The sequence below is a fragment of the Leuresthes tenuis genome, unplaced genomic scaffold (assembly GCF_036924035.1).
Source record: "Leuresthes tenuis unplaced genomic scaffold, fLeuTen1.0.hap1 SCAF_9, whole genome shotgun sequence".
Classification (NCBI taxonomy): Eukaryota; Metazoa; Chordata; class Actinopteri; order Atheriniformes; family Atherinopsidae; genus Leuresthes; species Leuresthes tenuis.
Window position 1 is genome coordinate 5,739,514 of NW_027325363.1, and position 12,263 is coordinate 5,751,776.

At 40.8% G+C, this 12,263-nt stretch overlaps 1 protein-coding gene across 2 annotated transcripts; it reads left to right on the forward strand.

Moving 5' to 3' along the window:
• Window positions 1-412: 412 nt before the first annotated feature.
• On the forward strand, window positions 413-11,762 carry st14a (ST14 transmembrane serine protease matriptase a). Of its 2 annotated transcripts, none has more exons than XM_072392005.1 (19): window positions 413-477; window positions 2,404-2,563; window positions 3,380-3,510; window positions 3,615-3,685; window positions 3,846-4,012; window positions 4,127-4,162; window positions 4,557-4,791; window positions 5,346-5,488; window positions 5,575-5,678; window positions 5,763-5,875; window positions 5,977-6,110; window positions 6,187-6,291; window positions 6,383-6,490; window positions 6,577-6,693; window positions 7,728-7,850; window positions 7,980-8,163; window positions 9,133-9,404; window positions 9,620-9,756; window positions 10,904-11,762. In XM_072392005.1, exons 1-19 carry the CDS (start codon window positions 436-438, stop codon window positions 11,060-11,062), a joined length of 2,541 nt encoding a protein of 846 aa, XP_072248106.1. In that variant the 5' UTR covers window positions 413-435; the 3' UTR covers window positions 11,063-11,762. The 2 variants fall into 2 exon arrangements, with proteins under 2 accessions (XP_072248106.1, XP_072248107.1); XM_072392006.1 differs by having other exon boundaries at window positions 5,346-5,482.
• The last annotated feature ends 501 nt before the right edge of the window (window positions 11,763-12,263 follow it).

The following is a 12,263-nucleotide window of genomic DNA, read 5'->3' on the forward strand; positions in this document are numbered from 1 at the left end:
AGGCGAGTTAACTGCACTGTGTGTTTCGTTTTGCTTTGTTTTCTTCACCTTTGTTCTCACCTGTGGCAGGTAAACAGGAAGTGGCTACAGGTGTATATGTGGTGGAGACACGCCCACAGAAACTGCGGGTCCCGGAAGAAAATCTCCTTCTTCGCGCTGCTCGGATAGATGATCACGAACACTTCGACTGGAGAGGATCTACTTTTAAAAGTACCTTAAGACGCTTCACTTCGTTTTTATTTGAACTTTTGCTCTCAGGTTAGCTGAAAGAACCAGGACTCATCTACTGGCTGCCAGGCCTGCAGGTTCACCTCTGAAAAACAAAAATCATCCCAAGAAGAGGAGCGGCGGGGAGAAAGGAGGTAGTTCTGGTCTTTGGAGGGTTTTTTAAATAAAAAATATTATTTTCATCGCCTGCTCCAGGCCTGAGCCTTGATGGACCACATGGACAGTGGACTGAAATATACCCCTAAAGTGGTAAGTGGCGACAGGTGGCGGAACTATTTCCTCTTCCTCCTCTTTCGGTGTTGATCGGATGTTTAATTTGATGTTAAACCTCAGCAAAGTTGGCAGACACGAAGGTCGTTTGTGTTTTCAATATAAACACACAGAAAGCATTTGACTAGATCAGGGCTTTTCTTTCACCCACATACTGGTTTGCCTTTAAGACAAACGTGTGGAAAAGAGTCTCAGCCCTGGGAGGCTTTGACAAGCCTTCAGGATCTGGACTGGGAAGAGTTTAACTGGCCTATTCGTCTCCTGATGGGTTTCAGATAAAGTTTCTTACCTGCATACAGAAAAGAATGAACTCCCACAGTGAGATTGTCCCAGGAAGCTTAACTCAGATGGAGGTGTTTATATTTAGGTGAGAATGAGAAACATGGAGGCTGCATACCCTGGTGACAGGAAGGCTGCACATTCCTCGATCCTGTCTCTGGTAACCGTTTTCCAAGAAGTTAGCACAATGAAAACGTGATCTGCAGCTGCATTCACTGCCCGCCTCTAAACCAACCCAAAGCCAAAGTGCTTTTCAAGTCGTGGTTTTTCAAGAGTTTCCCCCGAGGACATTTAACATTTAAACAGGCAGCCAAGCCGCTGCTTGAATTCCTGCAGGTTCCTCTACCATGTTGTGACCTGTTCGCCTTTCTTCAGACAAACATACAGCTGAAGTTTCTCCACAGCATCACAACACAAAGTTGAATATAAAAACTGTCCTTCGGCTTCAGAAGATTTGCCCTCTGGGCCACAGTGGATCTCTATTCAGCATCAGACGTTGTTATGCAACATATGGACTCACTATAAGAATATTCTGATTGTGTGGGGATATTTGCATTAATGCTGTCGATGAGAATAAAAAGCTTCTTTTGAAGACCAGCAAATTGATATTTGACATTCAGAAGATATGATTAAAATAATTCAACAGTTTTCTCCTCTTAGAGGGATTAGCAGTCAAGTAAACCTCTGTTCTTAATGACATGGGGTGTTATGAGAGGTTTTCTGCCTCTCTCGGTGTTCACTCTGCTTCCTATTGATTTATAGCAAACCTCCCCAGACGGTGAATTTTTCTGTCTGAAATATATAATTTAGAAAGTGGATATCTATTGGAAGATTGGAGCGAATATCTGCTCCTCTGGCTCTGAAATCAGAATTCAACACAGCAAATGTAAAGCCGGCTCTTTAAATATACATGTGAGTCGTGCCCTGTGAGGAGACGTGCATTCTTGTTGCTCTGTACCAGATTCACAGGGATAGAAAGGGTTGACCTGGGTTTCTAAAACAGTAAGCGGTGACATAGTTTTGTACTGTGCGTACTCCTCAGTGAGCACCTTGTAGCTTTAAAGCTGTGAGGTTCAAACTCATCTCAAACGTTTTATTCATGCGTTCAATAGCCTGTGAAGCTGTGGAGTTTTTTTAGTCGTATTATGTGCTACAGTAAACATTCAGGAACTTGTTTTCTGTCAGTATGTTTGCTCCAAGCTGGTTTGACAGGATTTTACATGGTGAAACCTTTGTACACCCCCCCCCCCCCCTCTCTCTGTTTAACCTCTCAAAGGTAACTGCAGAGCTGTGACTAATGAAGTTCCTTCCTAATTCATTAACAGTACTAGAGCCTTAACCGTCCTTTCTTTTTTCTTTTTTAAGTTGTTGAATATGCTTGAATATGTGTTTTTTCATATTTCAGAACAATGTCGCACACTTCCTGTAATTAACCCTAACCCATTCTTTTGCTGTCTTCTGACGTTTGTTCACTAAAACAGCTGCTTTTATTCTCTCTTTTTAAATAAAACGACAAGAACCAAATCAGCTGTCAGTAAGGAAGACTGACTTTTAAAGCTAAATGTCTTCATCTTATACATAAATGTATTGATCTTTGTTCCATCCATTTAACCGTCTGTCTTCCAGGACAAACAGTGGGAATCCTCTGTGCAGTTCCTGCCTGCATCCGATAACAAAAAGTTAGAGAAGAAAAAGGGTCCGGGGAAGGCTGGCGCTGTGATCGGCGTGCTGATATTTGCTGCTGTTATTGCCCTTATGACCGGACTGCTGGTCTGGCATTTCCACTGTAAGCAGCTACTCCTTTAATAAGTGAATGTTTGTACTTTAGTTGGACAATAAGGAAAATGCTTAATGTTAATGCTGAAGAGAAGTAATCAGTGACAAACATAGACAGTTGATATGCAACCAGATATTTCCCACATGTGTAGTGTTTTTAAAAACATGTCCTCACATTATTTTATCAACCTGCTTGTACCAAGTTATAGCTTTCGTTTACAATATAGAAATGTATTTTTTTTAGAAACACACCTGCAGATGAACCATCTCTACCAATCTGTAATCCTCCATTTGTTGGAATTTTCTGCATCTAATCTTAGATCAAAAATAATCAAAGTTAAAGTATAGTTTTGTGCAGTCACTAAAAAGACAACATTCTTTAAAAAGAATATTTCCAAAAATCGTTGAGTTAACAGTAAAAACTTCTACTCTCTGTCACTGACCTCTACTGACAGGTTTTACGATGCCTTGTTAACAAACCTGAACAGAAAGCATACATTCCCTTTGGTGTCTTCTTTAAGTTCCTTCTGATGAATTATGAAAACATATTGGCACACATGGTTTTGATAAATAATAGAATATTCTTAGGCAAGTTGAATTTGAGTGCATCTTTAGTCGCTTTTATATGCTCGTGCAGTTAATTGAACCCGAAGGGAAACCATTAATAGTTCACAGCTCAAAGATGGAAGAAAAAATGGTAACAAAAAGAAGCTAAAAAAGCCAGATCGACTGCAAACCTGCCGCAGTGACAGTCAAAGAACAGGAAATCTAGAAAACCTGTGCACAAAGAGGAGTTTATGCTCAGTCTCTGTCTGTTTTCTTCAAGTCCGAAAAGATGTACGGGTCAAAAGAATGTACAGCGGCTCCATGCGGATCACCAACCAGGCGTTTGAAAACGCCTACGAGAACTCCAACTCCTCCGAGTTTCAGGCGCTGGCGAAGCAGGTGATTCAACAGGTAAGACTGCTCCTGCCTGGTTTTCACGTCACACTCCTTGTTATTTAGTTTTTTTAAGCAGCCATCATCGTGTTATATCTTGGTTTTGCTGTAATCTCTTTCAGCTTAAAGCCATCTACACCAAAAGTCCGCAGCTGGCCAAATACTATTTTGGATCTACAGTTCAGGCTTTCAGGTGAGGGTCGGGAGGAAGCTGGTGCCATGTCTTTGAAGGGCACGGCTGTTTTCTACAATGTCCAGACAGAGGCCAGATTCATCAGCACACATGCCTGTAAAATACATTTTGAGCATGGTGACGTAGTGTTTATACTGAATCCTTGTGTTGTTGCTCCTAGTGAAGGCAGCGTTATTGCCTACTACCTGTCTGAGTTCAGAGTCCCTGTGGGCCAAGAGGCAGCTGTTGACAAAATTATGTCTTCGATGGAAACTCTCGTAGAAAAAGAGAAACGTGCATTGAAGAGACCTTCTAACTCCCTGGTCCTTACGGATGTGGTGTCTTCAGGTAGATTCTGATCAGTCATGCAGTTTTGCTTGTTGCAGAATCAGTAACCACACTTTGATTGGTTGTTTTTCTCTCTTGTTAAGTTCTGTCTGTGTTCTTTGTTTCATTTCGCAGCGCTCGATTCCCGAATAGTGTCGTCGTCTTTCAACAGTAGGTGTTTGGTTTGCTTTTATCTTTTAACCAGAAATACTTTCAACAAATCATCTACATGCCTGTAAAACAGCAGTAACAATGAAACATCACATGTAGCTCGTGACAAGCGTCATTAGCTATAAAGCATGTTACCAGGGCCAAGAAGAGTATTCATCATCGTCTGTTTTCAGAATATTTCCTCAGATTGTGACTTAAACCACAGCAGCTCATCTGTCTTACATACTGTTTCATGCTGTCTTTCTTACAAGATAAACACGTTGTCTGGTCATTTTATTAAAAACAGATATTTCCTTGACTGCCTGTATAGTTGTTATCAGCAGAGTTTGTTGTTAAACATGTGATTTACGAAGCCGAATGTTCATTATTCTAAACGCCACTGTTTCTGCCCCAGAATTTCTTAGGTTCTCAGAACACACAAGGACTAATTACATTGGGCAGATCCAGTCCCCTGGATTCCCCAACAGTCCATATCCGCCCAACACCTTCATCCAGTGGCAGCTGCGCGCAGACCCCGGCTACGTCATCAAGCTTGACTTTGATACCATAAATCTGGAAGAGGACTGCAAGAATGACTTTGTCAAGATCTACGATTCCCTGGTGGCCATTGAGAGCAGAGTTATGGAAGAGTAAGTTTATCCTTGAGTGAACTGTTTTTTCAGCTTGGATCGAGAGGGTTTTAATCTTGTATGTGATGCCCTCTGCTGGTCAGACGCTGTCACATTAAAGCGAAATCTTAACCTATTGTTAGAGGAGTAGCACTTTAACCTGAAAATGTTAGAATCTAACAGCAGCACGAGAAAAACAGCCCGCAGACTGAAAACTGTTTGGATCCCTGAAAGAGGAACTACATGATCAAATCTTTGGTGGCATTGCTGTCGAAAGGTTGAGTGTCTCAGGAAACCTTTTTTTTTTTTTTAGCAACCACACATGATGCAACGCGCTGCTTTCCAAGAGGATCATTTACTTGTCTGTTGTTTAACTCACGTTTTCCAGAAGTAGCCTGTTTTATAAAACCAAAGTCTTTGTGGTCCACAGATAAAAACCCAGATTCTGTGACAGATATTAACTACCAGTGCAGCTGAGTCCTAACTCCCATGAGCTGCTTCTCAGTCACTGTTCAGATTGATCCCGATGACTCGGTTATTAAATGGTGGCTGCTGTACATGTGTGTTTTCTGCAGGATGTGTGGGTATTCTTCTCCCAGTGAACCACTGACTTTTCTGTCCTCTGGAAATGTCATGCTGGTGACGATGGTCACAAACCAACATAAGAACTACCCTGGTTTTCGAGCAAAAGTCTCTCAAATTCGACGTGGAGGTAACGGTAAGGACTGACGCTTCGGTGAGAGATGCCCTAAGCTTTTTTTGTTCTGATGTAGATATTTATTGTTGGTCACATTTCTTCTGCAGAAATGAGCTGCGGTGGCCAGCTGTCAGGCCAGAAAGGCAGCTTTTCATCCCCAAACTTCCCAAACTACTATCCTCCTCAAACCACCTGTCAGTGGTCGATCCAGGTGAGACGCCGGCTTCATTGAGAAGCACACGTGCTTCATGTGCTGCTGTGCCGCACAGCTTTTACCTGACTCTCTTTGTTTAAGGTCAGTGACGATAAGGTGGTGAAGGTGACTTTTAAAAAGTTCCTCTTGGCTGAGCCTGGGCAGGAAAACGACAAGAACTGTCGCAAAGACTACGTGCAAATCAACAATAAGAAGTAAGCCGAGAGTTTGGAACTTTTTTAAATGTTCAAAATAAAAAAAGATGGGGGTTACATAAGCGAGCAGCTGCGTCAGTGCTTGTGCATCTCATCCTCAGACTGTGTGGAGAATACTCTGAAACACTTACGGAGACCAGCAAAACCAACAAAATGAGTGTGACGTTTTACTCTGACAACTCGTTCGTGGACAGAGGTTTCAGTGCAGAGTTTGAGGCCATAGACGTCAAAGACCGTAAGTAAATCAGGTTGTCGCAGGTTGCCGGTTGCCTCCAGGAGAGGGTTTCTCATATTAATGGCGTCATCCACAGCTTGTCCGAAACAGTTCCAGTGCAAAAATTTGCGCTGCATCAAGTCTGCGCTCAGGTGTGACGGCTGGAATGATTGTGGAGACATGAGTGATGAGATGGGATGCAGTAAGTACCGTTTAGCCACGGGATATTTGCACTCTTGTTTGTTATCCCTCCTCATATCATAAGAACTTTCTGTGATGGTTTTCTCCTCCAGCGTGCAGTTCAAGGAGTATCAGCTGTAGAAATGGATTGTGTAAGCCCAAGTTCTGGAAATGCGATGGCGTCGATGACTGCGGTGACCGCACAGATGAGATGAACTGTGGTGAGGCCCACTGGTTTTATTTCAGTTTTTCTTAATACGGCGGGTTCTTCAGTCGGCTTTCTAAGAGCTGCTTCTTTGCTTTCAAGGTGGATGTAAATCTGGAGAGTTGACCTGCAAGAATAACAAATGTGTGTCTGAGAAGAAGCGCTGCGATGGAAGGAACGACTGTGGGGACGGCTCCGATGAGCTCAGCTGTGCAGGACGTAAGACGAGATTTTCCCCAGTCCACAAAAATATCTGCTTCTATTTTTATCAAGACCAATGTAACAGAACTGGTGTGTATATACATGAAATTCTTTCAATGGACATGATAGTGTTTAAGATTATGTAATTGTTTGATAATGAAATTTAGAGGGCCATAACTCTCCACCGGTACCCCCTTTTTCAGTTTTTTACCATTGCACGAAACAAAAAAGCTGTGCTGGAAGTCGGTGGCAAAGACATCACTTGCCCATCTCTGCCTTTCAGTGGCTGGTAATAGTTGCCTTCATTTTGTGGTTCACAAATGAGATTTGGGGCACAAACATTGCATATGTGCTTGCTCCCTGATGTCAGCTAACAGGTGTCAGTGTGCAAATACTGACATTAAACTGTCATTATATTTTAAACATAAACTGTGAAAAACTAAGTCCACCCCCTGATCCAGCAGCTTGTAGCAGCACCTTTAGCAGCAGTAAGTTGCAGTGATGGTTTCCTGTGGGACGTTATCAGTCTCTCACATGGCTGTGGAGGAATCTTGGCCCACTCTTCTTTCCAGCGCTGCTTCAGCTCATTGAGGTTTGCAGCACTGGTTTCTGCACAGCTCTCTTAAGGTCCCACCACAGCATTTCAGTCAGGCTGAGGTCTGGACTCTGACTGGACCATTGCAACACCTTGATTCTTTTCTTTTTCACACATTCTGCTGTAGATCTGCTGCTGTGTTTGGGATCATTGTCCTGTTGATGAGCCAGTTTGAGCCCAGCTTTAGCTGTGGGACAGATGGCCTCACATCTGACTCTGGAATATTTTAAATGGATAGCAACACTGTAACATGTCATGAGCTGAACGAGTTGTTGATCTGAGGGCGTGTTTACCTCAGACCTTTAAGTCCAGGTGTCCTTAGATTTAACAGAGGGTGTGTTTTCTTTATCAAAACGCTGTATTGTGCTTTGTAGAGTCAGAAGAAGAAGTATGTACATGGACTCAAACACAGATTTAGAAGTGATTATTGATTGTTTTTCTCCTCTTGTCTTATTAGGCTCTGAAATACCCTGCACTGATACGACATACAGATGTAAAAACAATAAATGCATCAGTAAAGTGAACCCAGAGTGTGACGGGAAGAAGGACTGTGAAGATGGATCTGATGAGGAGAACTGCGGTAGGTCACAAGAAAAACTGTTCCTAATATCCATCTGCACTGCTGAGCTCGTCTAACCCAACGGGTTTGAACTTCTGCTTCCGTCAAGCTTCATGAAGCCCATCGTGTCATTGACTGTTTAATTTGCAGACTGTGGGAGGAGGCTGTTCAGAACCTCGCGTATTGTGGGCGGACAGGATGCAGAAGAAGGAGAGTTTCCGTGGCAGGTCAGCCTCCATGTCAAAAATGCTGGTCATGTGTGTGGAGCGTCCATCATCAGTCCAAAATGGCTGGTCACTGCTGCCCACTGTGTGCAAGATGACCCCAAGACAAGGTAAGAGTCTCACTTCATCCATTTTCATGCCAGTAATGTGACAAGTCAGGACTTATAGTCGAACTATGTGATGATTTAAGCAAGATTAAAGTCTTTCAGTTTAAGCTCCAAGTCAAAGCAAGTCCTAAACTTTGACTCTCTTATCCTAAACTAGTCACAAAGCCCTTTAAACCAACTATAATTCCAGGAAAACAACATCTTAAGTATGTTGAACTTTTATATTAGACTTAACTTGATATTGTTGTGGATCTGGTGATTGTTTGGAGTCCAGCATCAGTTTGTGAGACATGCAGTTGATTCAAGTAATTAAATTATTTGTGTCAGACTTTAAAAAAACACTTCTTAAGCTTTCACCTCAAATAAAACCAAAACTTAGGCCCAAATTAAGTCTTGGGGGTTTTTATTTTTTATTTTTCTGAACTCATTCATGTGAGTTGAGAACCCAACTTTTGTATTTCTCTGATGTTCTCGGAGCACAACAATGGACCGACATTAAGGTTCTCTACCAGTGTATTCATATTGATAGTTACTTTCATCATTTTATGTCTTTAGTTGAATATATATTTTCATTCTAACTAAAAGTGTTGGCGTTAAACCACTTTTTCTTGTCTTGGAAGAAAAAAGCTGATTGATTTCTTTCTTTTTTTTTTATAATCCCTGATGTATTTTTTAAAAAAATTTTGTCATGATAATGCTTTTAAGCTATATTCTATTTATTTAATCGTACTTTGTGTTAAGTAACTTTTTTCATTTGGTCTTTAATCACAACCTGTAATTTTAGTAAGTGTTTTAAAAACTATCAGTCATCACTGCTAAAAGCAGCTGTAACAATAAACAACTTCATCGATATTTTCTGCTACATAATGTGCCTGTTTTTTTTTTTTTGTTTGTTTGTTTTTTTTTTTTTTAGAGATTATCTAAACAAAAAAAAAACCAAAAATAAACCTGTTTTGTTGTGCTCGTCTTCAGATATTCGCAGCCCGGCACTTGGGAGGCTTACCTCGGCCTTCACATCCAGCGGCAGACAGCGAGTCACGTCATGAAGAGGAACCTGAGGCGGATCATTCCCCACCCAAATTACAACGCGTTCACCTTTGACAATGACATCGCCCTGATGGAGCTGGACAGTCCTGTCACATACTCTGACCACATCAGACCCATCTGCTTGCCATCTTCCCAGCATGATTTTCCAGCTAGTACGACTGTGTGGATCACAGGGTGGGGCGCCACACGAGAAGGAGGTGAGTACGCACAAATGATAAGGCGTGTATTTTTCTGTTTGAATTTAAATGTGTGAAAACAGCCTAATTTAGTGTGGATTTTACTGTAGTATCTATTATCTGATACATCCACAATAAGCTTTACATGACAGTTGTGTCCCAACGTGATGACGTGGCTTTTAGAGCTAAAGATCGGTGTGATGGTGACCTCCGCTGTGTGTGTGTTTGTGATTCAGGATATGCTGCAACAGCCCTCCAAAAGGCCCAGGTCCGAATCATAAACCACTCCGTGTGTAACGACTTAATGGACGGGGCGATCACATCCCGGATGTTGTGTGCTGGAGTGCTGAGTGGAGGAGTGGATGCGTGTCAGGTAATGAGCCCCTCAGTCTCTTCCTTTTTTCTTTGTTTTTCTCTCTTTTCTATTTGGTTTTTTAAAAAAAAAAAAAAAAAAAAAGATTTTCTAAAAACAGTCCCAAAATTATGGGAACTGTGTGTAAATACCTTTTTTTTTGTCTATATGTCACCATTAAAACTGTTTAGGTAATGGAAACTCTAGAATGTAAGACAAGGCATGAAATAAATAAGTAGATAAAACTTTGACCCAACAGCTGCTTTGTTGAGAACAAAAGCAAAACCTCTTGAGTGCAGAGAGCTGCAGGAAGATTTAGCTGACACACTGTTACAGACAGGGTCTGTAATGGCCTCATTTATGCACAATGATATTAAGCTTATTATTCAATCTGCAGCCTGCCCTCTTCTAGCCTCTTGACCTACCACCTGCTGCTCAACATTTCAAATATCGATTAGAATAGATTAGCCAGCAGAGAAGAAGTGACAAACGGCTCAGTCTCACAATTACCATCACGCTAACATTAGGTAACCTCAGCCAGGAGTTAAAGAATGGGCTGGCAGGCCCACGCTCTCTTCTCTTCTTTATTATAACTTATAACTTTTTAATCTTTTTTGTTTTCTGTGGGAACGTTGCTAACTGTACAGTTTTACATAAGTCTATAATTACAACCACCCAGCTTTCCATCGGGTCTTATTTTTTAACTTTAAGTGATTAATCCTGATTAAGTGTAATGTTACTGCATATTAGTATTGATTTAATTAATGTCATCAAGTATTTGATACTGCGCTGCAGAAAGCTTGCCTCTGAGATGAAAGTGCTCATGCTTGCATGAGACATGCAGTCAATTCAAAACTAAAACTAAAAGTTTTCGACAGAATGAAGAAGACAAACTCTGGATGTAAATGTCATGCTGTCAGTCAAAAGAAGAAAACTTAAAGTAGTCCTCAGTAGACCAATACAGGAAACAGAAGCATTTGGAGTGGCATTATAGTTATGATGGGAATTATATAGAATTTTATATATTAGAATGGGCAGTTTGATGAAAAGGCTAAATGAGCTGCAGATAAAGAAGGAAATAATGAAAATGATTAATTATGCTCCACATAGCCTTCATACTGTGGCTTTATTATAACAAAAACACTGTATCCTTGTTTGTCTGTTTCAGGGAGACTCTGGCGGCCCTCTGTCCAGTCCAGCTAAAAAGGGTATGTTCCTGGCAGGAGTGGTGAGTTGGGGTGACGGCTGCGCTCGCAGAAACAAACCAGGCATCTACACGAGAGTCACCAAATACCGAGGTTGGATCAAGGAAAAGACGGGAGTGTAAAGTCCACTGTGAAATGCTCAAACAAGCCCAAAGATAAAGTCAAAAACTAAGACTGATGACATGTTACCACTGTACAGATTATTGCTTTAGTACAACACCACTCGGACCAACGATGCAATCGATCCCAGGTGGAGACTGCCCTGAGGGCTTGACCAGCAACTGCTCCCCATTTTAGACTCTCTGTGATTTTTGTGACAATGGCGTTGATGAAATATTTTTAATGTATATAACTTTTTGTGTTTTTATCATATTTTGATGGAGAACTGTATATACTACACAGGAAGTAGTTTCAAGGTGTGATTGTTACATGAGTACACAGATGAAATGTGTAATTTTACTCTGTTGTCCTCTTTAATGTGCTGATGTTTTTAGAATTTTCCACAGTTGTTTATTGTTGTCTTTTTTTTAATCATGTCAATTTTAAAGCAAAAATGACTGCAAGCTCATTCCATCTTACCTCTTATGGATTGGTATCTTAAGTCCAACAGACATCCCTGACAAATAAGGGATCTGATTGTTCACTTTTTGAAGAGTTAACAACATTGATGCCATTTTAATCCACACCTATGAACTGCCTATTTTGAACATGAAATGGTAAAATGCTGGTAACAGGCTCCACAGTTTAATTAGTCCCAAGTAAATGTAAATGTGTCTTTTATAGCAGATGTCTTTAAATAAAATATTTTATGAACCTTCATAAGCATGCATCTACATTTTTTCACAAGGAATGTGTTTTTCAGCCACTTTCCAGATTTGGTGTAATTAAAACTAGATTAATTATTGAATTAAAACAACAGGATGTTCAAGATAAAAACACTGTGGAGAGACTATCGGCTTTGTGTTTCCGATGTCAGAAAGTTGTGCTTGTATATCTATATTTATCATATACTGTGGGTTTTTTTTCAGATTTCTGTAGAGACTTTATCGGTTTATTTATTGTCTATGATTGTCGTGTTTTTCAACTCGGACGTAATAAATAACATGACAATGAAAACATTCACATTAAATGGTACGGTGTGTCATATGAACAGCACTTAAATATTCTAATAAAAAAATGCTCTTTTATTTAATAACTGTAGTATAATTTTAGAAACGAATTAGTTATTTATTTACTTGAGTTTTATAGCGAGTGTTTGCGGCGACGGATGGTTTCAAAGAACGGACCGGAAGCGGTCCTGTCATATTATGATTCCCCATTTTT

Excerpts from the sequence above, each read along its gene's own strand:
- st14a (XM_072392005.1), top strand. The coding sequence starts at position 436 with ATGGACCACATGGACAGTGGACTGAAATATACCCCTAAAGTG. Across the intron at positions 4,163-4,556 it reads AGTGTCGTCGTCTTTCAACA|AATTTCTTAGGTTCTCAGAA; the intron begins GTAGGTGTTTGG and ends TTTCTGCCCCAG. Across the intron at positions 6,491-6,576 it reads CACAGATGAGATGAACTGTG|GTGGATGTAAATCTGGAGAG; the intron begins GTGAGGCCCACT and ends TTTGCTTTCAAG.